This window comes from Pristiophorus japonicus, chromosome 3 (genome assembly GCF_044704955.1).
Source record: "Pristiophorus japonicus isolate sPriJap1 chromosome 3, sPriJap1.hap1, whole genome shotgun sequence".
Taxonomy (NCBI): Eukaryota; Metazoa; Chordata; class Chondrichthyes; family Pristiophoridae; genus Pristiophorus; species Pristiophorus japonicus.
The window spans coordinates 316,447,618-316,472,402 of NC_091979.1; the positions used below are offsets into that span (position 1 = coordinate 316,447,618).

Sequence of the window (24,785 nt, forward strand, 5' to 3'; positions counted from 1 at the left end):
TGGCAATTCTCTACCCCAGAGAGCTGTGGATGCTCAGTCGTTGAGTATATTCAAGACAGAGGCCGATAAAATTTTGGGAACAAAGGGAATTAAAGGATATGGGGATAGTGCGGGAAGGTGGAATTGAGGTACATCAGTCATGGTCTCATTGAATGGCGGAGCAGGCTCGAAGGGCCAAATGGCCTCCTCCTGCTCTGATTTTGAATGTTCTTATGTCTTCGGGGCTGTCCAATTTACCCCCCCCACCTCCGCCCTCCCACACACAGGTGTCTGTGCAGCCCCTCCAATACCTTAAAACTAGTTTCCAGCATTGCACAGACCTGGGACAATACCTCCACAGAAAAGCTGAACCCTTCCAGGGGCTGCTTTTCCAATAGGTCTAAATATGATGTGAGGCGTCTGCAGCCTCTCCCAATGTTAGATTCTTCCATTGTCCCATTCCTCTGGATCTTCCCAACCATTCCTCCCTCACCTTTCTTTAATAGCACTGTGGCTACAGCTAGCAGTGTAAGGGCCATGTTTCACTCCACAATCAACAGCTGTTTAGTTTACTGCCTGTGTTAAAGGCTGGTCTGAATGTTCCTTACAGAGCTGGTACAGTTCACCATCACAAAGTGTGGATTATGAGTGACACTTACTGTCAGCATTAGCACAGATCAATGACACAAATAAAATTGTAGTTATAGTATCTTTTTATTGGTTATTTTAACACTCAATCTCTGATATTACAGCAAATTAACATTTCTCATTGGGAAATCTGTATCTGCAACTATAAAGCTTTATTATTTTTCATCATTTTAACTTATTTTTATATCCCTTAGCCGTGGTGGAAATTAACCGCTTCCATTGAAGAGGCAGGATATCAGGGAGCTGTGGGCGGCTCGTTACAGGGAGAGAGAGAACATAATCTTTCTTCAGGCGTGATACCGACCATCCCGTTTTAACAATGTCAGTGACTGAGGCTCCTTGTCAGCAGTGGGATGAATAAAATTAAGCCCACATTATTCTGAAGGAGCACTGGCACTCATCCTGTCCCCCACCAAAAAATAATTCATCTCTTATTCGGGACTCTGATGCTGTCCCGCCAGGTTTTATTGAGCAAAGGGCCCGCGGTTGTTGCTTCACCCGACAGGCTGTTGTTCCCCATCCATTGAAGAGGCTGCAAATCAGGGAGCTGCGGGCGGCTCGTTACACAGAGAGAGAGAGAAATTAATCTTTCTTCAGGCATGATACCGGCCATCCCGTGTAGCAGGGAAATTGCACAATCGGGTGAAATCGGCCGAACCAGTGTAAAAGATCGCAGAAACTCGAGCATAAGTTCTGTCAAGCTTCAACCGAGATTTCCGGGATCTTTAGCCCTGGTTTAAAAAGCTTTCTGTCCGAAGCTGGCGCCGCCCACAAAACTGGCCACACCCCCAGATAGAAATAACGAGGATGGTGAGTTTCCGCCCATTGCGTCCATTTGCAACCTTTCGAGGAGCGTTTTCAAATTGAGCTGGTTTTCTGAGGTGCCCAGGCACTAGTAGGCACAATTTAATAGGTTTTACATCTTAAAAATATTTAAATTATTAAAAGTCTGACTAGTGTACAACAATAAAACTTATAACTGGTTCAGTATAGATTTTAAAGCCATTTACATCACCTGAAATCAGGTAAAGCACAGCTGAAAGACTGACTAAAAATATTTAATTTTGCAGGTTACATCCATTTTCAGCTGTATCAATAAAGCTGCACCAATTGCCACTCTTAAATATATCAATGAATATTTTTAATGCAAAAAATAACTGATTATATTCTGTTACACTGACTGACTGCACTGGTTCTTGGAAGATTTTACATTTGTAATTAAGCAAATGCATTTAGTGGAAACTTAAACTGTAAGCTAACCAGCGTAACTTCAAGTGCAATTTGCACCCAAAGCAGAAACTCTACCCGCTGTGTTTAGTTTTAGCTGGGAGAGTCGTCGTTGATTTAGATAGAAAGACGTAATTCACAAAGAGCACTTAGATATTCTTCATTGTCACAATCAAACTCCAAGGCCTTTTCAAAGCACTCAATAGCTTCACACTTCTCCCCATCCAGCTGGTGCAGTAACCCAAGAACACCAAAGGCCTTGCTGTCTCTGGGATTCCTGTCAATTTGTTTTGTTGCAATCTTTCTCAAGTTTTCGCGACACAATTGCCATTCCACTGTGTCACGTTGGATTTTAAGTCCTTCCAGAAAATAGCTGATGGCATTTGATTCAGATCTTTTGTGATGCAGTTCATATAACCCAAACTGCGCATATACTGCCTGCTTATTATCAGGATGAAAATCATCTAATTTCAGTAGATTACTGTAAATCTCCTCTACTTTGAGATATTCTCCATTTAATGAACAGATTTCTGCAAAATCCAGTTGTGCACAAATAAATGTTAATGGGCGGGGCTCAAATGCCTTTTCAAAATGGTACTTGCATAGTTTGATCAACTCAGCTTTCTGTTGAAAAGCAGCATTGCGAGGGTCTTTGCTGCCTGGATATTTGATCAGTTGAAATAGTTTTTTTCTGTAACACAGACCTATTTGGTGGTGTATGAAGGTTGAGTTTGGGCTAATTTCTAATGCTTTCTTCAATAGCTCCACAGCTTTTTCCACATCTCCTTCTCTTCTGTAAAATTTTGCTGCATAACGAGTTACATATGGAAGATCAGGGGACTTCTGCAATGCTTGTTCAACTAATTTCAGTGCTTCCTCCTTTTGATTGAACTCTTGTAGTTTTAGAGCCAACATCACCATGGCTACAGAGTCATCTGGATCAAGTTCCAGCACACGTTGTAACCGCTTCACTGATTGGCTGCGGTCACCACTCTCTGGGGTACTAGAAAACCCTTCCAGACGGAACAGAGCAGTCGCATAGCCAACGTTCCATTCAGTGTCATCAGGATCTTCCTCCAGAGCCTTCTCAAAACATTCCTTTGCCTCTTCATAATATTTCCTGGAAGATTTCAACAGTGACCAACCCTTCTCCCCGTATACTTCAGGTATCAGTGCTGTATACCGAGAGCCATCAGTAAATTGTTTACAGATCATCTCCAGCTTGTCGAGGTAGGACTGGGCCTCTGTCAGTTGGCCCATGTGATAATATACCCAGGCATAGTTTCCATAGGTGATGATGCTTCTTCTTTCAAATTCATGTTCATGGTTCTCCCTCAGAATCTTTTCAGCTTCCTTTAAGTTTTGAATTGCCTCTTCACAGTTGCCTTGCAGACAGTTTACAAAAGCGAGGTGGTTGTAAGACCTGGCCTGATATTTCACACCAGCCTGTATTGAATCTTGCAATCTATACTTCATGTCGTCCAAGTCAATGTTTTCTTTCTGTGGGCCCCATGTGAAGTGACATTGAAGCCAATCGAGACTCACTTTCAACAAATCCTTCTGTGTGTTGCTGCAAGAGAACAAAATTCATCAAAACCCGTCTCAGACTGGCTGTGTCACCCCCTCCCCTCTCTCCGGATTCTTTAACTAAAGCCTTCTCCCGACTCCTGGACCCACTGACCATGAAATCTCTGCAAAAACCACTGCTAACGGTAAAGGGATGACTGCAAATCTCAGCTGTACTTACACTGGTCTCCTTCATGCTGGCTGATGTACCAGCTCGTGGCCATTTAGACTTCTCACCCAATGTGCAGCATTACCTCAAACACCTCCACTCCCAATGATACAAGAACATAACAAATAGGAGCAGTAGTAGGCCACCTGTCCCCTTGAGCCTGCTCCAACATTTAATAAGATCATGGCTGATCTGATCATGGACTCAGCTCCACTTCCCTGCCAACTGCCCATAAACCTTTATTCTCTTATCGCTCAAAAATCTGTCTATCTCCATCTTAAATATATTCAATGACCCAGCCTCTACAGCTCTCTGGTGTAGAGAATTCCATAGATTTCCAACCCTCTGAGAAGAAATTCCTCCTCATCTCTGTTTTAAATGGGCGGCCCCTTATTCTGAGACTATGTCCCCTAGTTTTAGTTTCCCCGAAGAGTGAAAATATCCTCTCTGCATCCATCTTGTCGAGCCCCCTCATGATCTTACATGTTTCGATATGATCACCTCTCATTCTTCTGAACTCCAATGTGTATAGGCCCGACCTATTCAACCTTTCTTCATAAGTCAGCCCCCTCATCTCCAGAATCAACCGAGTGAACCTTCTCTGAACAACCTCCAATGCAAGTATATCCTTCCTTAAATACGGAGACCAAAATTGCACTCCAGTACTCCAAGTATGGCCTTACCAATACCTGTACATCCATAGCAGGACTTCTCTGCTTTTATACTCTATCCCCCCTGCAATAAAGGCCAACATTCCATTTGCCTTCCTGATTACTTGCTGTATCTGCATACTAACTTTTTGTGTTTCATGCACAAGGACCCCCAGATCCCCCTGTTCTGCAGCACTTTGCAATTGTTCTCCATTTAAATTATAATTTGCTTTTCCATTTTTTCTGCCAAAGTGGATAACCTCACATTTTTCCACATTATACTCGATCTGCAAAATTTTTGCCCACTTCTTTTAAGACCCTAGGCTGTAAGCTATCAGGTCCAGGGGACTTGTCTGCCTTTAGTCCCATTATTTTACCAAGTACTACTTCATTAGTGATAGTGATTGTATTAAGTTCCTCCCTCCCTATAGCCCCTTGATTATCCAATATTGGGATGTTTTTAGTGTCTTCTACCTTGAATACCAATACAAAATATTTGTTCAACGTCTCTGCCATTTCCCTGTTCTCCATTATTAATTCCCCCGTCTCATCTTCTAGGGGACCAACATTTACTTTAGCCATTCTTTTCCTTTTTATGGTCCTGTAGAAACTCTTACTATCTGTTTTTATGTTTCGTGCTATTTTACTTTCATAATCTATCTTCCCTCTCTTTATCATTTTTTTAGACCTTCTTTACTGGATTTTAAAAGTTTCCCAGTCCTCTGGCCTCCCACTAACCTTGGCCACATTGTATGCCCTTCTTTTCAATTTGATACCATTCCTTATTTCCTTAGTTAGCCACGGATGGTTACCCCTTCTCTTACAGTCTTTCCTTCTCATTGGGATATATTTTTGTTGCATGTTATGAAATATCTCCTTAAATGTCTGCCACTGCACATCAACTGTCCCATACTTTAATCTATTTTCCCAGTCCACTTTAGCCAACTCTGCCTTCATACCTTTGTAGTCTCCTTTATTTATGCTAAGGACTCTGGTTTGAGAACCAACTTTCTCACCCTCCAACTGAATTTGAAATTCAATTGATTGATGGTCACTCATTCCTAGAGGATCCTTTACTATGAGATCATTTATTAATCATGTCTCATTACACAGTACCAGAACTAAGATAGCCTGCTCCCTGGTTGGTTCCGCAATGTACTGTTCAAGGAAACCATCCTGGATACACTCTATGAACTCTATCTCTAGGCTACCCTGGCCAATTTGCTTTGTCCAATCAATATGAACTTTAAAATCACCCATGATTATTGCCGTTCCTTTATTACAAGCCTCCATTATTTCTTGATTTATGCTGCATCCAACAGTGTAGCTACTGTTAGGGGGCCTATAGACTACACCCACCAGCGACTTTTTCTCCTTATTATTCCTTCTCTCCACCCAAACTGATTCAATACCTTGATCTTCTGTGCCAATATCGTTTCTCACTAATGCACTGATCTCAGCCTTTATTAATAGAGCCACTCTACGGCTTTTTCCTTTCTGTCTATCCTTCCGAATTGTCAAATACCCCTGAATATCTAGTTCCCAGTCTTGGTCACCTTGCAACCACGGTTTTGAAATGGCTATCATATCATATGCATTTGTATCTATTTATGCCATCACCCCATCTCTTTTGTTAAATTACCATTTTTTCCAACTTTGACCCCACTTTCTGATACACCTTTATGTTTATGCATTCTGTCCCTTCCTGGCACTCTCTGGTTTTCATTTCCCCCAGTGCAACTTTGATCTATTGCCTTTTCCTTATTCTTTGACTTTTTAAATTTTCGCTCACCCGAATCAGCTTCAAGCCCTCTCTACAGCCCTAGTTATTTGATTTGCCAGGACCCTAGTCCCAGCACAGTCTAAGTGTGGAGCCCGTCCCAATGGAACAGCTCCCTCTGACCACTGTACTGGTGCCAGTGTCCCATGAACCAAAACCCATTTCTCCCATACCAGTCTTTGAGCCACGTGTTTAACTCGCTGATCTTATTTACCCTATATAAATTTGCTCATGGCTCGGGTAGGAATAGAAACATAGAAACATAGAAAATAAGTGCAGGAGTAGGCCATTCAGCCCTTCGAACCTGCACCACCATTCAATAAGATCATGGCTGATCATTCACCTCAGTACCCCTTTCCTGCTTTCTCTCCATACCCCTTGATCCCTTTAATTGTAAGGGCTATATCTAACTCCCTCTTGAATATATCCAATGAACTGGCCTCAACAACTCTCTGCGGTAGGGAATTCTACAGGTTAACAACTCTCTGAGTAAAGAAGTTTCTCCTCATCTCAGTCCTAAATGGCTTACCCCTTATCCTTAGACTGTGACCCCTGGTTCTGGACTTCCCCAACATCGGGGACATTCTTCCTGCATCTAACCTGTCCAATCCCGTCAGAATTTTATATGTTTCTATGAGATCCCCTCTCAATCTTCTAAATGCCAGTGAATACAGGCCCAGTTGATCCAGTCTCTCCTCATATGTCAGTCCTGCCATCCCTGGAATCAGTCTGGTGAACCTTTGTTGCACTCCCTCAATAGCAAGAACGTCCTTCCTCAGATTAGGAGACCAAAACTGAACACAATATTCCAGGTGAGGCCTCACCAAGGCCCTGTACAACTGCAGTAAGACCTCCCTGCCCCTGTACTCAAATCCCCTCGCTATGAAGGCCAACATACCACCGCCTGCTGTACCTGCATGCCAACTTTCAATGACTGACGTACCATGACACCCAGGTCTCGTTGCACCTCCCCTTTTCCTAATCCAGAGATTATTACCTTTGTGGTTCTGCTTTTTAATTTGGCCCCTAGCTGCTCATACTCTCTCAGCAGAACCTCTGTCTTGGTCCTATCTATGTCGTTGGTACCCAAGTGGACCATGACAACTGGATCTTCCCCCTCCCACTCCAAATTCCTCTCCAGCCCTGAGGAGATGTCATTAACCCTGACACCGGGCCGGCAACACAGCCTTCGGGACTCACGCTCTTGGCTGCAGTGAACCTTATCTGTCCCCCTAATGATACTGTCCCCACCACTACAACATTTCTTTTACTCCCCCTGTACCACGGTGCTGTAGTCAGTTTGCTCATTCTTCCTGCAGTCCCTGCTCATGTCCATAGAGGGAGTAAGAGCCTCGAACCTGTTGGAAAAGAGCATGGGCTGATGCTTCTCCATCACTCCATCCTGAGTCCTCATACCTTCCTCACTCGTAGTCACATCCTCCTGTACCTGACCACGGATCGAATTTGAATTAATTACTGCAACAAACAGTAGGATTGGTTGAACTACTCGGTCTGCCTCTTGGTTCACCAATTACATCTCCTTCTCATTCTAGTATTCCATTCCACAATTGGACTCACCTCACTAAAAAGGTCAGTGCTAATTCTAAAACGCTCTCCCTCTCACATTGGCAGTCCAATAATTCACTACTAAATAGGATCTCTAACCTGGTCCTCCACAGGGACCCTGCTGTCTCTGACCTAGATCATTCCTCACTCCAACATGCAGAAACTGAAAAGCAGGCCCATTACAATGGTATTTTCAGCATTGACTCTTACCCTGCTGCAAATCTTCCACTACACCATCGTCCAGGCAAGATGTTAAACCAAGGCAGCATCTGCCTGTCCCAGTGGTTCAGGGGGACATTAAGGATTCTATGGCACTATTTGAAGAAAGGCAGGGAGTTGTATTTTCCAATATTCTTCCCTGGAGCAACACCACCAGAAACAGATTGGGTGGTCTTTCATCTTGTTGCTATTTTTGGGAACATGCTGTGTGCTGAGCTTCCGAGCCCAAAACCTCTCCATCGCAAAGACCGTCTACATCCACCCAATCACCTGATCCACCCCTGGCTCATCCATTTAATTTCACCACCTGACTCGGATACTCCAATGTTTTCCTGGCCGGATTCCCAACTTCCACCCTTCATAAATGTCAGCCCATCTAAAACTCTGCTAGCTGCACCAGTCCCGCTCACCCATCCATGTGTTCGCTGACCTACATTGGGTCCTGATCCACCAATGTCTCACATTTAAAATTCTCATCCTGGTGTTCAAATCCCTTCACAGCCTCACCCCTCCGTATCCCCGTAACCTCCTTCAGTTCTATAATCCTCTGTGAATTCTGTGTTCCTCTAACTCGGGCTCGTGTCCATCCCCCACTGCACCCACCGATGGTGGCTGAGCCATCAGCCCAGACAGGCCCGGTACTCTGGAATTCCCTCGCTGAACCTCTCCACCTCATTCTCCTCCTTTAAGATCTCCTTAAAATCTACCCCACCCTCTAAGTATCTCCTTCTTTACCTCGGTGTCCATTGTTGTCTGATTACGTTGCTGTGAAGCGCCTTGGAATGTTTTCCGAGGTTAAAGGCGCTATATAAATGCCAGTTGTTGTTATTGTGCAAACTGAGCTGTCACATTTCCCGACAAAACAACTGACTACACTGCAAAATAATTCACTGAATGTGAACTACTTTGGGACATTTCTGAGAGGTGTGATAAGGTGTTACATCAACACAAATTCTTTCTTCCTTGCTGTTAAACTCACGTCGATACATTTCATCCCCCAGCCATTCCAGCTTCTCCTTGCACTCTACTCCGCCTGCCTCTTGTTCCTGTTGGCTCTCGTCTCCCTCCCCCCACAATCCAAGCTGTCATTCTTACCCCTGCCCCAGTTCATGGTGGCTTTCCTCCCTTTGCTGCTCCGTTCAAACTGCTGCACCTGTCCTTTCCCCCAGTTCATGTCAGCACTCTTCTCCCCCGCCCACATTCTCAATGTAAGTCAGCACTTTTCCTTCTCCTACACACTTTAAGCTGGCACTCTCCTCCTGCATTTCATGCTGTGTCCATCCCCCCATCCCAGTCCATGCTGTACTCTCCCTTTGCTTTATAGTTCAGGTTGCTTTAGTTTGGATATATGAAAGTGCTGGAAATCACTATTTTACATTAGTAGATCCCTTCTAGATTCCCATGGAACACAAAGTGAAACTTTCTTTCTTCAAACTCTGGATATGACCTGAGGGCACTTACAAAATACGCCTTTCCACGACAGTATAATATTCAAGTTTAACTTTGTACTTTCAACAGAGCCAAGTCAAAAATAATGTAAAGTGTTGTTTGAGTTATAATCCTATGAACAGGTCTGCCTTTTGCCTCATGTTTACTGACTATCACCAGTCTTGGTGCAGCAGTGTTCCCTTATCTGTGTGTCTCACTGTGAGCCACTAATCCCAGCTCTCTGCATTTCAACTGCTTTGTAATGTAAGCTACTTTATTTCTGAAAACTAGTTCCTTGATCGATAGTCTACATGTAAAATTAAATACAGAAGTTATTATAATGATCTTTACCTCATAATGCTGATCGATGGACAATGTGTTGAATTTTTTCGTCAGCTCCAACTGTCCTTCCAATGGTGAGTTGACCGAATGTTTGGAGTGTTGTTTTTCAGCTCATTTATACCGTTCAGTCATTAATCGCTATGAATCATTTCCTGAAAGTGAATAGAAACTAAACCGAGAAATGGAAACTCAGAAGCAACATTCCTGTTCAGGAAATTCTGGTGTCACACAGTAACATTGTGTGCTGACACAGAACCCCATGGAGCCGATTATAAACATAGGCCGGTTCAGCAACTGAAAAAGACCACTTGGCCCAAAAGGTCGAACCTGTTTGATTCCAGGATACATTTCAATACCGATCACCAATCACGTTACATGTAGCACTATGCAGAAAAAACAGTACATGGAACGGATGGGGATACATTTACATTTTTTTACAAGTTACTAAAGAGTGCAGAGACTTTCATTATACATGGCACAACACAGGTGTTTTTCAGTCCATGATGCTCTGTGTATACAAGCAGATTAACAAGTACAGCCCGAGGGGGGTCTGATTTCATACCCTGGGTTTACCGTGGCGGAAGGGCCTTAAACTGTGCCTCTTCTCCATCATGTCTTTGCGGCAACTGCACCAATCTTTAGTGTGACCCTCAGTACGTACTCCTGGATCTTGGATTGGGCCAGTCTGTAACACTTGGCCGTGGACATCTCCTTGCTCTGGAAGACCAGCAAGTTTTGGGAAGACCAAAGTGCGTCTTTCACCGAGTTAATGGCTCTCCAGCAGCAGATGATGTCTGTCTCGGTGTGTGTCCCGGGGAACAGTCCGTAGAGCACAGAGTCCTGTGTTACGGAGCTGCTTGCGATGAACCTCGACAGCTACCACTGCATCTCCTTCCAGACCTGCCTTGCAAAGGGGCAATCCCGAAAGAGATGGATGTCAGTCTCGTCCGCACCACAGCCGGCTCAGGGCTAGAGTGCCGTGTCTCTGAAACCCCGGCTGTGTATGAAGGACCTGACGGGTAGGGCCCATCTCACCGTCAACCAAGCTATGTCTTGGTGCTTGTATGAAAGCTCTGCCGATGAGACATTCTGCCAAACGAGTTCGACAGCCTGCTCGGGGAACCGTCCGACAGGATCCATCATCTCCTTCTTTTGTAGGGCGTCCAGGACCTTGCGTGCTGACCACTGCTTTATGGCCTTGTGGTCAAAGGTGTTTTTCTTGAAAACCTTTCCACGAAGGACAGGTGCTGAGGCATGGTCCAACTGGTCGGAGCGTTCCGTGGCAGCCTGGCCAGACCCATCCTTCGCAACACCGGGGACAGATAGAATCTCAGCACGTACTGACACTTGGTGTTTGCGTACGAAGGGTCAATGCACAGCTTAATGCAGCCGCACACAAAGGTGGCCATCAGGATGAGGGCCACGTTTGGAACGTCCTTTCCCTCCTTGTCTAGAGATTTGTACATCATGTCTCTGCGGACACGGTCCATTTTCGATCTCCAGATGAAATGGAAGATGACTCGGGTGACTGCCACGGCACAGGAGTGGGGTATGGGGCAGACCTGCACCACGTACAACACCGAGAGCTCCTCACTCCTCGTGACCAGGTTCTTTCCTGCAATGGAAAGTGAGCACAGCTTTCACCATCCCAGTTTATGTTTGGCTTTAGCGATACGCTCCTTCCAGTTTTTCACGCACGACCCGTCCGCTCCGAACCATATTCCCAACACCTTCAGGTAATCTGACTTCACGGTGAAGGGAATAAAGGATCGGTCAGACCAGCTTCCAAAGAACATGGCCTCGCTTTTGCTGCGACTGACCTTCGCCCCCGAGGCCAGTTCAAACTGGTCACAGATTGTGAGCAATCCGCGGACTGACTGCGGATCCGAGCAAAAGATGGTGACGTCGTCCATGTACAGGGAGGTCTTGACCTGAACGCCTCCGCTGCCTGGGATTGTCACCCGCCTAATGCCCGCATCCTTCCTGATGGACTCGGCAATGGGCTCGATACAACACACAAACAAGACAGAGGAGAGGGGACAGCCTTGCCTGACTCCAGACCTGATTGGAAAGCTTCCAGTTTCCCGCCCATTGATTAGAACTGTGCTACTGATGTCTGTGTAGAGCAGTTGGATCCAATTGCGGATACCCTCCCCAAACCCCATTTGGAGAGCACGTCCATCAGGTACGTGTGCGATATCCTGTCAAAGGCAAGCTGATTAAACAGGTGTCCACCCTCCTGTCCCGCACGTAGGCGATCGTATCCCTGAGTAGCGCGAGGCAATCAGAGATCTTCCTGCCGGATCACCAGCTCCCGAGCAGACTTGACCCTGTTTGCGATGACCTTTGACAGGATCTTGTCGACCACATTGAGCAGCGAAATGGCCGCCAGTTTTTGATTTCCTCCCTCTCCCACTTCTGCTTGTAGATGAGGGTGATGATGCCTTTCCTCATTGATTCTGACATGCTGCCAGCCAGAAGCATACCCCCGTACACTTCCAGCAGGCCTGGGCCTATCCAGTCCCACAGAGCCGAATACAACTAGACCGCTAAACCGTCGCTTCCGGGAGTTTTACTCATCATGAGGGACGGGACGGCCTTTGTCAGCTCGTCCAGAGTTAGCGGGTGATCGAGACTCTCCCGCTCGCTGTGGTCTAAGACCTCTGAGATAGACGACAGGAAAGACTGCGAGGCCGCGCGGTCTGTGGGCTTGACGTTGTACAGCCCGGCAGAGAAGGATTTGCTGATCCTCAGCATGTCAGGCTGCGAAGACGTCGCTGGTGATCACAGAGCTCCCGCTGTGTACCTTTTGGAAGAAGAAACGCGAACACGTCTCATCCTGCTCGACGGAGCGGACTCTGTGCAAAAACACTTAAGGAGCTTGACACCATCCAGGACAAAGCAGCCTGCTTCATTGGCAGCCCTTCCATCACCTTAAACATTCACTCCCTCCACCACTAGCTCACCGTGGCTGCAGTGTGTACCATCTACAAGATGCACTGCAGCAACTCGCCAAGGCTTCTTTGGCAGCACCTCCCAAACACGCGCCCCCAACCATCTAGAAAGACAAGGGCAGCAGGTACATGGGAACACCATCATCTCCAAGTTACACGCCATCCTGACTTGGAAATATATCGCCGTTCCTTCATCATTGCTGGGTCAAAATCCTGGAACTCACGCCCTAACCACTGTGGGAGCACCTTCATCATAGGGTCTGCGGCGGTTCACGATGGCGGCTCACAATAACCTGCTCAAGAGCAAGTAGTGATGGGCAATAAATGCTGGCCTTGCCAGCAATGCCCACATCCCATGAACGAATAAAAAAATATATATATACCCTGACAGGGATACGAACCAAAGGCACCAGACAAATCCTCGACTCTTCACATTAACTCCTGTCATTTACCACCCAGTCTATGCCTGAATTCATTGAACCATAGAATGGTTACAGCATGGAAGAAGGCCATTCAGCCCGTCGAGCCTGTGGCGACTCTCAGGTAGTCCCACTCCCCTGCCCTTTCCCGGTATAACCGTCAATTTGTTTTTCCTTCAGATACTTATCCAATTCCCTTTTGAAAGATAAGATTGAGTCTGCCTGCACCACCCTTTCAGGCAGTGCATTCAGAACCCAACCACTCGCTGCGTACAAACATTTTTTCTTACATCACCTTTGGTTCTTTTGCCAATCACGTTGAATCTGATTCCTCTGGTTCTTGACTCTTCTGCCTATGGGAACAGTTTCTCTCTCTAGCTACTTTGTCCAGACCCCTCATTATTTTGAACACCTCTATCAAAGCTCCATCTCCATCTTCTCTGCTCCAAGGAGAAAGCCCCAGCTTCTCCAGTTGACCAACATAACTGAAGTTCCTCATTCCTGGAATCATTCTTGTTCATTTTTTCTGCAGCTTCTCTAAGGCCTTCACATCCTTCGTAATGTGTGGTGCCCAAAATTGGACACAATGCCCCAGTTGGGGCCACACCAGTGTTTTATACACGTTCATCATAATTTACACACTTTTGTACTCTCTACCTTTATTTATGAAGCCCAGGATCCCATAAGCCTTTGTAACTGCTTTCTCATCCTGCCCTGCCACCTTCAACAATTTGTGCACACATACCCACTATTCATTCACCCTGTTTCGGATTGTACCATTTAGTTTATATGTCCTTTCCTCATTCTTGCGACCAAAATGTATCACTTCACACTTTTCTGCATTAAATTTCACCTGCATCGTGTCCGCCCATTTCACCAGCCCGTCTATGACTTGCTGAAATCGATCACTCTCCTGCTCACTGTTCACTATACTTCCAAATTTTGTCTCATCTGCAAATTTTGAAATTGTGCCCTGTGCATCCATGTCCACGTCATTATTATATATCAAGAAAAGCAGTGGTCGCAGAAGTGATCCCCGGGGAACAGCACTGTGTACCTACCTCCAGTCCTAAAAACAACCGTTAACCACTAATCTCTGAGGGCCAAATTGACCATTTTTATAGCTCCATTCGCGCTAATGGACACTAATGGGACGCAACGAGGTTATCGCCCGGGGGAAGAGGACGATAGTGCCCCCGTGGAAATTGCCCCGGAGGTTTTGGGGGTGTTGTACCGTTAACGCCGCACCCCACGATTTGTGCCCCGGGCTGGCGCATTCACGACGATGATACCATCGGCGTGCACACGGACCCGTCACCACCCCGCGCTGACCCCTTTGCGCCCGGCGGAGGAAAATACTCAGCGGGCGGCGAGGATGGCGTCGGCCGATATCACCGCCAGCTTCACGAGTCGCGAACCCGCGGACATCCACCGCCGACACTACACCCGAATGGGGAGGCCGTTTGCGCCGTGGGCCGCTTTATTTTTCTGTTACCCGACTCCCTGTCAGCCCGACAATGGTGGTCCTCGCCTCGACAGAACCGCAATCCTGCAGCCCGGCACTCTGTTATGAGAGCCGCACTGTTGGCCCAGTCGAGGGTGTCCCTGTTGGCCCAGTGGCAGCCACCAACGGGACTGCAGAGCACACAGCAGCCCTCCCCTTTAATTGAACCTGAGGGACATTCTGCCACATCAGTGCTAACGGAGCAGACACGAGACGCTGATGCTGCCAGCAGGGCGCTGGGCTCCAAAGTCAGGACCATCCTACTGCCCCGGGAGCGCCCCTCCACGGACACGAACAATCTCCAATGGCGCTCCACCTCTGTTGAGGGGCGGAAGGGCCAAATTCCACATCCCGGGTGGAACTCCCGAGCCGGGCACAAGGAGTCCCAGCCCCAGAAGTTTACCGCCCCCAATCAGGACGAGTGGCAATTTTATGGAATCTGTTTCCTGTCCCTTCGCGAATTTTGTAACCATGCTGCCACTGCCCCTTTTATTCCATGGGCTTCAACGTTCCTGGCAAGTCTATTTTGTGCCAGTTTGTTGAACGCCTTTTGGAAATCGCATTACCCTCATCAACGCTCTCTGTCACCTCATCAAAAAACTTAATCAAGTTAATGAAACACTATTTGCCTTTAACAAATCCATGCTGGCTATCTTTAATTAATCCACACTTATCCAAGTGACTGTTCATTTTGTCCCTGATCACTGTTTCTCAAAGCTTCACACTACCGGGGTTAAACTCACTGCCTGTAATTGCTGGGTTTATCATTTACCAATATGGACCATGACCTCTGGCTGTTCACCCTTGTAGGCTCCGTTCCTCCCCCATCACCCCCCAACGGTAAAAATTGGACTATTAAATATAAAAACTCAGAACTGCATTACAGCCCACAAAAAGAGTTGGGCAGCAAAGGGTTAATTCTAACATTGCAGCAAAACCATGAGACACCATCAGAGACAATGATGCAGGCTAACTGCCATTTGATCTAATCAACACAGACAATAGCACCAGAAGAGAGACATTCACACCTTCAATGGTTTCTGTCTGAAAAGATACAGGACCATTCACATATTCATTTACCTTCAGGGGTTACATTGTTAAAGAGGCGTACCTTAGACCATGGTCCCAGAAAGGCTGGTATCAGTGCAGGCCGAGACTAGGCCCTGAACCATTTGAATAAGAATGCGACTGGAAACCAACAATGAAGTCACCTTGGGAAGGTTATATTGTCAGAAAGGACTTCACACGACAGACAGGCGGTGGCCAGAGTAATCATGGACAATGACTCTAAATGAGGGACAATTAGCCACCAAGAATTCCCTGCTAGAGACATTCACACATTTGATGCTGCCATTGTCTTCACAGGAGGGAAAGGAAATCTGTTTAGAGGTTGCAAATTGGTCTTTGGTATAAAGAAGAGCCATTTCCGAGGGGAAAGCCAGTACAGGAACAGTATCGAAACAGCAACAGACAGCAGTGTGTCTTCGGGACGCAAGCTGCAACTAAGATCTGGGCCTACAGTCAACCTCAGCAGACAGCCGGGGAATTGGTGATTGTACGTTTCCAGTCAAATCATAGAAGGGTTTTGTGATTTAATCTGGGTAAGTTTACAGGTAACAGTCAAACCGCGGACGGGTTTCACCATGTCATATTGTGCTGATGCAAATGACCCTTTCATAGGGGTTTGTATTTTGGGGTTAATCCGTCCAATAAAAATCGTAGGGATTTATACTGGGCAGTAATTGTGTGTATGTTCAATACATGAACAAATCTTCGTTGATCCAAAACCCTGAGCCGTGTGTATTTTGTTCTTTATAAATCCTGAAGTCAAAGAACTGTGTATAATGGGGAACTAGATTTAGAAATACTTACACCCTCCCCTCTCAGAATGTTCTGCAGTCGCTCAGAGACATCCTTAACCCTGGCTACAGGGAGGCAACACTTTATCCTGGAGTCCCGCCTGCAGCCGCAGAAATGCCTCTCTGCTCCTGTAATGATCGAATCCTCTACTACTATTGCTCTCCCTCTCTCCTTTCTCCCCCCTGTACAGCTGAGCCACCCGTGGTGCTGTGTACTTTGCTCTGAAACCCAGAGGAGCCATCGCCCTCACCAGTACTCAGAACAGAACCCAGATTGGAAAGCGAGATGCACACAGGAGAGTCCTGCACTACATGCCTGGTCTTCCTCTTCTGTCTGGCAGTCACCCATTTCCTCCCTGGCTGCTCACTCCTAGGGTGCTGAGTGACCATCTCCTGAAACATGCTATTCCCGAAGTTCTCAGCCTAACGGATGCACCGCAGTGATGCCCGTTGCTACTCAAGCTCCAAAACCCGGAGCTCGAGCTCCTCCAGCTGACGACACTTCCTACACATGTGTTTGTCCAGGACACGGGAAGTGTCCTGGAGTTCCCACATGGCAGAGTGTGCATACCACGGGACTGAGCTGCCCTGTCATGCCTCTATTGAGAAAATAGGAGCAATAGTAGGCCATTCGGCCCTTCGAGCCTGCACCACCATTCAATATGATCATGGCTGATCCTCTATCTCAACACCATATTCTCGCTTTCTCCCCATGCCCCTTGATGCCTTTTGTGTCAAGTGAAGAAATTTCTCCACATCTCAGTCCGAAATTTCCTACCCTGTATCCTGAGACTGTGACCTCTTGTTCCAGACTTCCCAGCCACCGGAAAGATCCTCCCCGCATCCAGTCTGCCCAACCCCATCAGAATTTTATACGTTTCAATGAAGACAGGCCGAGTTGACCCAATCTCTCCTCATACGACAGTCCTGCCATCCCAGGAATCAGTCTGGTGAACCTTCGTTGCACTCCCTCTATGGCAAGTATATCCTTTTTTAGGTAAGGAGATCAAAACTGCACACAATATTCCAGGTATGGTCTCACCAAGGCTCTGTATAACTGTAGTAAGACATCCTTGCTCCTGTACTCAAATCCTCTTGCAATGAAGGTCAACATACCATCTTCCTTACTAACTGCTGACTGCACCGGCATGTTTGCTTTCAATGACTGATGTACAAGGACACCCAGGTCCCTTTATACATCGACATTTCCCAAGCTATCACCATTTAAATAATACTTTGTCTTTATGTTTTTTCTGCCAAAGTGGATAACTTCACATTTATCCACATTATTCTGCATCTGCCATGTGTTTGCCCACTCACTCAACCTATCTAAATCACCTTGCAGAGTCTTTGCATCCTCCTCACAACTCACAATCCCACCTAGTTTTGTGTCGTCAGCAAACTTGGAAATTTTGCAATAGGTTCCCTCATCCAAATCATTTATATATATATTTTGAATAGCTGAGGCCTAAGCACGGATCCTTGTGGTACCCCACTAGTCACTGCCCGCCACCCCGAAAAAGACCCGTTTATTCCTACTCTCTATTTCCTGTCAGTTAACCAATTTTCAATCCCATGCCAGTATATTGCCCCCAATCCTATGTGCTTTAATTTTGCACACTAATGTCTTATGTGGGATTTTATCAAAGGCCTTCTGAAAATCCAAATACACTACATCCACTGGTTCTCCCTTATCTATTCTATCAGTTACATCCTCAAAAAACTCCAGTAGGTTTGTCAAACTCAATTTTCCTTTCACAAATCCATGTTGATTTTGTCTAATCCTTTTGATAGTTTCTAAGTGTGCCGTTATCACATCCTACATAATAGACTCTAGCATTTTTTCCTACTATTGTTGTTAGGCTAACCGGTGTGTAGTTCCCTGTTTTCTCTCTCCCTCCTTTTTTAAATAGTGGGGTTACATTTGCCACCCTCCAATCTGCAGGAACTGTTCCATAATCTATAGAATTTTGGAAAATGACAACCAATGCAGCCACTATTTCCATGGCTACCTCTTTTAGTTCTCTGGGATGCAGATTATCAGGCCCTGGGGATTTATCGGCCCTCAGTCCTATTAGTTTCTCCAGCACTATTTTCTTACCAATAATCATTTCCTTTAATTCCTCTTGCTCACTAGACCCTTGGTTCCCTAGCATTTCTGGGATGTTATTTGTGTCGTCTTGCGTGAAGACAGAACCAAAGTATTTATTTAATTGTTCTGCCATTTCCTTGTTTCCCATTATAAATTCTCCCGTTTCTGACTGTAAAGGATCTAAATTTGTCTTCACTAATCTTTTTCTTTTTACATACTTGTAGAAACTTTTGCAGTCGGTTTTTATGTTCCTTGCAAATTTACTCTCATACTCTATTTTTCCTTTCTTAATCAATCTCTTGGTCCTTTTTTGCTGAATTCTGAACTGCTCCCAATAATCCTCAGGCTTCCTACTTTTTCTGGCAACTTTGTATGACCCCTCTGTGGATAGAAACATAGAAACATAGAAAGTAGGTGCAGGAGAAGGCCATTCGGCCCTTCGAGCCTGCACCACCATTCAATATGATCATGGTTGATCATGCAACTTCAGTACCCCATTCCTGCTTTCTCTCCATACCCCTTGATCCCTTTAGCCATAAGGGCCACATCTAACTCTCTTTTGAATATATCTAACAAACTGGCCTCAACAACTTTCTGTGGTAGAGAATTCCACAGGTTCACCACTCTCTGGGTGAAGAGGTTTCTCCTCATCTCGGTCCTAAATGGCTTAATCCTTATCCTTAGACTGTGACCCCTGGTTCTGGACTTCCTCAACATCGGGAACATTCTTCCTGCATCTAACCTGTCCAATCCCGTCAGAATTTTATATGTTTCTATGAGATCCCCTCTCATACTTCTAAATTCCAGTGAATATAAGCCTAGTCGATAAAGTCTTTCTTCATATGTCAGTTTTGCCATCCCGGGAATCAATCTGGTGAACCTTCGCTGCACTCCCTCAATAGCAAGAATGTCCTTCCTCAGATTAGGAGACCAAAACTGCACACAATACTCAAGGTGTGGTCTCACCAAGGCCCTGTACAACTGTAGTAAGACCTCCCTGCTCCTATACTCAAATGCCATTTGCCTTCTTTACTGCCTGCTGTACCTGCATGCCGACCTTCAATGACTGATGTACCATGATACCCAGGTCTCGTTGCACCTACCCTTTTCTTAATCGGTCACCATTCAGATAATAATCTGCCTTCCTGTTTTTGCAAGCAAAGTGGATAACCTCACTTATTACTATCCTTAATTTCTTTTGCTAGCCATGGTCGGGCCACTTTTCCTTTTGTGTTTTTGCACCAGAAAGGAATGTATAACTGTTGCATTTCATGCATTCGTTCCTTAAATGTTAGCCATTGCCTATCCACCATCATGCCTTTTAATGAATCTTCCCAATCTATCATAGCCAATTCATTCCTCATACCTTCATAGTTTCCTGTGTTTAGATTTAGGATACTAGTTTTGGATTGGACTACTTCACTTTCTATCTTAATAAAGAATTCTATCATGTTATGGTCACTCTTCCCTGAAGGACCGCGCACAACAAGACTATTAATTAATGTCATCTCATTGCAGAATATTCAATCTAGGATAGCCTGTTCCCTCATAGACTGCTCAACATACTGGTCTAAAAAATCATCTTGTACAGACATATTTAATAGACTATGAACTAACCTGGGAGAAATAAACTTTAAATTTAAAAAAAACACTCACCAGCTACTCACCAATCAGCTGCTTCCTTTGTGCCGACGTCATTTTGGCTTTTTTACTCTGACGTCACTATTTCAAATTCAGCCTGTGTTGAGTTGCTCAGCACTCGCTCTCGCTCTTGCTCTGGTCCGCCTCAGCTCCAATCATTTACCAGCTGTCCTGTGATGTCACTGCTGGATCTTTCTCCTCTCTGCTCCTCCAATGCTGCTGCTGATTAGGTTTACGCTGGTCTCTCCTCTGCTGATCAAATCTTGCCCCTCCTCAGATGCTGCTGCTGATTAGGTCTACACTGGTCTCTCCTCTGCTGTTTAAATCTTGTCCCTCCTCCAATGCTGCTGCTGATTAGGTCTACACTGGTCTCTCCTCTGCTGTTCAAATCTTGTCCCTCCTCCAATGCTGCTGCTGATTAGGTTTACACTGGTCTCTCCTCTGCTGTTTAAATCTTGCCCCTCCTCCAATGCTGCTGCTGATTAGGTCTACACTGGTCTCTCCTCTGCTGTTTAAATCTTGCCCCTCCTCCAATGCTGCTGCTGATTAGGTCTACACTGGTCTCTCCTCTGCTGTTCAAATCTTGTCCCTCCTCCAATGCTGCTGCTGATTAGGTCTACACTGGTCTCTCCTCTGCTGTTTCAATCTTGCCCCTCCTCCAATGCTGCTGCTGATTAGAATTTAACTCACAAAACTAACATTAACCAGTTCAGAATGTATTAGTGTAAATGCTATCAACCTCCAATGAGGATCTGCATGAGCTATTGAGTGACTGAATTAATTCTTGACAATTATGAAAGAGGAAGTCAGACAATAAAGTCTACATAATAGGATCCCAATTAACATTCGTTTAAGAGGCTATCACCTGAGACGGGGTGCGGGGGGAGTATAGTCAGGATGTTCTGGGGTCTTTGTGGGCCCGATCAGAGGCCGGTTAGTTGGCTGCAGAGTTCAGAGGATGGGTGGCTGCTTGTGCTGCAATGGAAGTGGTGACACTGGCCATCAGATGCTGCATCATGGTTGGGTCCACAAGTGTGCGAACAGAGTTTGCCACCACTTCCATGCCCTGTGCCAAGCTGGTGAAGACTCCTCCATGCTCCGTGACATTGACCACAGGCTTTCTGGCAGGCCTGCCAATGCACCAAGCCTTCATTGTGCAAACCCGTCAGCGTTCCTCTGTCGGCTGCCCCATCGAATTCCGTATCTGAGTCCTCGGCAATGAAACCTGTCTGTGCCCTCGCCCTCCGGTGAGCTGGCACCTGTGCTATCCTTGCCACCTGCCCTGGCTGCAACCCACACGTGCTCGGTGTCTCACCACGTGCAGATCCCGCCTCTAATCTATCCTCTAACATAGCAGTGTCAGTATCTGAGCCGGTGGCTGTGAGTGTGAAATCAAGTGACGGTCACTCTCTTCTTGCTGTTCCTCCACTGCCTGGGCAGATTGCAACTCTTGTGTATCTGAAAGGAAAAAGGCACAAGAATAAGTTGTGGTGCAAGGAAGTGAGGGGAAAGTAAGAGGTACGTGCTTACACCATCTGCAGCTTGTAAATCAGATTGTGGGACGAGAGGAAAATGGGATGGTTTTAGCCCTGCCGCTGGCCACTTGCTCAACTTTGGGCATTTCAATAAAGGCCGGCACCATCTCCTCCACGGGTGTTAGGACATGCAGACGCGCCTGTCCCCTCCAGTTAGCATCTGCTGCATTTGGTTGTATGCCACCTTGTCCAGTGAGAGAGAGGGAAGTGTGTCAGTGACTGTCGTGCAAACTGTTTGGCTGATGTGGCTGTCATGGTTGAATAGCTGGCTGAGTGTGCAAGCTGTGAGATGTCGGAGTTCAGTGTGTGAGGGCGAAGTGAAGCTACGGATGTGAGGTATGAGGCCTGTTGGTTGTTGTAGAGATTGTTGGTAGGTGAGCGATGGGGATGTGGTGAATTGAGCAGTGGGTGTGGCTCGTGTTGCAGTTGGGAAGACATGGCATTTGAAGATGCATTCACTGACCTTGACCACTCATGTGAGGTCATTGAACTTCTTGCAGCACTGTATCCAGGTCCTCGGGGCTTGACTCCGGGCACTGACCACCACGGCTATCTGCTTCCACTTCCTTTTGACCATGTGTCTGGAGGGCCTCCGGCCCCACTGTGGATACAGAACATCTCGCCTCCTTTCCACCTCCTCCAACAAGACCTCCAGTTCTCCATCCGACAAACTTGGTGCCCGCTAGCTCCCCTGTTGTGTGGTTAGCACTAGTTGGATACACAGATCATTCAAATGAGCAGGCAGCACAAAGTTGACTTGCTGCCTGCATTGCAATCAACAGCCGCGGGTTAATCGCACTTCATGATCCCTGCATCCATCTTTTATGAATGGGAAATCGTGTTTGACAAACCTGTTTTGAGTTTTTTGAAGATGTAACTTGCAGGATGGATAAGGGGGAAACCAGTGGGTGTAGTGTATTTGGATTTTCAAAAAACATTCGATAAGGTGTCACACCAGAGGTTATTACACAAAATTACGTCTCATGGTATTGGGGGTAATATATTAGCATGGATTGAAACTGGTTAATGGACAGAAAACAGAGAGTAGGAATAAACAAGAATGTTTAAGTTTGGCAGGCTGTGACTAGAGGGGTACCACAAGGTTCAGTGCTTGGGCCTCAGCTATTTACAATCTATATTAATGACTTCGATGAAGGGACGGTGTAAAACGTATCCAACTTTGCTGATGATACAAAGTTAGGTGGGAAAGCAAGCTGAGAGGAGCACACAAAGAGGCTGCAGAGAGATAAAGGCCCCTATTTTCTATTTGCTGGATTTTTGGTGCCCACACATGTTAATGTATGATTTTTTTCTGTGCGTTTGCGGCAGAGAAAAAAAATTGGGACTTTCGTCAAAGAAATATTTGAATTTGGTGCAACGCTCTCCGAAGTTAGTTTGGGGCGGAGCTACAAGTCTACGGTAAAAACTCTCTGGGCATGCGCAAAAAGCTGAAGTTGCCAGGACAACCAGAGACGCTGATGCAAGCTGAAACCCGCTCCCCTGAAAGGACTGCTCCCCACCGGCGGGACCCGCTGCAATCTCCGGCCGAATGGCCCTCCGGCTCCTGAACTTCAACTCGCAGGGTGACCGGGGGGCCATTCAGTCCGGGATTGTAGTGGGTCCAGCCGGTGGGGAACAGTCCTTTCAGGGGATTGTAGTGGGTCCAGCCGGTGATGAACAGTCCTTTCAGGGGATTGTAGTGGGTCCAGCCGGTGGGGAACAGTCCTTTCAGGGGATTGTAGTGGGTCCAGCCGGTGAGGAACAGTCCTTTCAGGGGATTGTACTGGGTCCAGCCGGTGGGGAACAGTCCTTTCAGGGGATTGTAGTGGGTCCAGCCGGTGGGGAACAGTCCTTTCAGGGGATTGTACTGGGTCCAGCCGGTGAGGAACAGTCCTTTCGGGGGGATTGTAGTGGGTCCAGCCGGTGGGGAACAGTCCTTTCAGGGGATTGTACTGGGTCCAGCCCGTGGGGAACAGTTCTTTCGGGGGGATTGTAGTGGGTCCAGCCGGTGAGGAACAGTTCTTTCGGGAGATTGTAGTGGGTCCAGCCAGTGGGGAACAGTCCTTTCGGAGGATTGTACTGGGTCCAGCCAGTGGGGAACAGTCCTTTCGGGGGGATTGTAGTGGGTCCAGCCGGTGGGGAAAAGTCCTTTCGGGAGATTGTAGTGGGTCCAGCCAGTGGGGAACAGTCCTTTCGGCCGGGGATTGTAGCGGGAGGAGCAGTCCTTTTGACCGGAAATGTTCTTCCCTTGCTCCACAAAGAGTTCCCCGTGAAAAAAAGATAATTTGTTTTAACACAATTGAAAAATTGAAAGATATAAAATTCTTACGGGGCTTGACAGGGTTAATGCTGGGGGGTTAATGCTGGGTAAATATTTTCCCTGTCTGGGGAATTTAGAACACAGGGTCACAGTCACAGAATAAGGGATAGGCAATTTAGGACTGAGATGAGGAGAAATGTCTTCACTCAAAGGGGTGTGAACCTTGGCAATTCTCTACCCCAGAGAGCTGTGGATGCTCAGTCGTTGAGTATATTCAAGACAGAGGCCGATAAAATTTTGGGAACAAAGGGAATTAAAGGATATGGGGATAGTGCGGGAAGGTGGAATTGAGGTACATCAGTCATGATCTCATTGAATGGCGGAGCAGGCTCGAAGGGCCAAATGGCCTCCTCCTGCTCTGATTTTGAATGTTCTTATGTCTTCGGGGCTGTCCAATTTAGCCCCCCGCCCCTCCGCCCTCCCACACACAGGTGTCTGTGCAGCCCCTCCAATACCTTAAAACTAGTTTCCAGCATTGCACAGACCTGGGACAATACCTCCACAGAAAAGCTGAACCCTTCCAGGGGCTGCTTTTCCAATAGGTCTAAATATGATGTGAGGCGTCTGCAGCCTCTCCCAATGTTAGATTCTTCCATTGTCCCATTCCTCTGGATCTTCCCAACCATTCCTCCCTCACCTTTCTCTAATAGCACTGTGGCTACAGCTAGCAGTGTAAGGGCCATGTTTCACTCCACAATCAACAGCTGTTTAGTTTACTGCCTGTGTTAAAGGCTGGTCTGAATGTTCCTCACAGAGCTGGTACAGTTCACCATCACAAAGTGTGGATTATGAGTGACACTTACTGTCAGCATTAGCGCAGATCAATGACACAAATAAAATTGTAGTTATAGTATCTTTTTATTGGTTATTTTAACACTCAATCTCTG

The 24,785-nt window shown here is 46.4% G+C and overlaps 1 protein-coding gene across 1 annotated transcript; it reads right to left on the reverse strand.

Annotated features, from left to right (window-relative positions):
* Nucleotides 1-703: 703 nt before the first annotated feature.
* On the reverse strand, nucleotides 704-9,722 carry LOC139259572 (interferon-induced protein with tetratricopeptide repeats 5-like). Its single transcript, XM_070875068.1, has 2 exons — nucleotides 9,584-9,722; nucleotides 704-3,424 (listed from the first exon to the last, which is right to left on the reverse strand). The coding sequence occupies exons 1-2, from the start codon at nucleotides 9,586-9,588 to the stop codon at nucleotides 1,972-1,974; spliced, it is 1,458 nt and encodes a 485-aa protein (XP_070731169.1). The 5' UTR covers nucleotides 9,589-9,722; the 3' UTR covers nucleotides 704-1,971.
* Nucleotides 9,723-24,785: the final 15,063 nt, after the last annotated feature.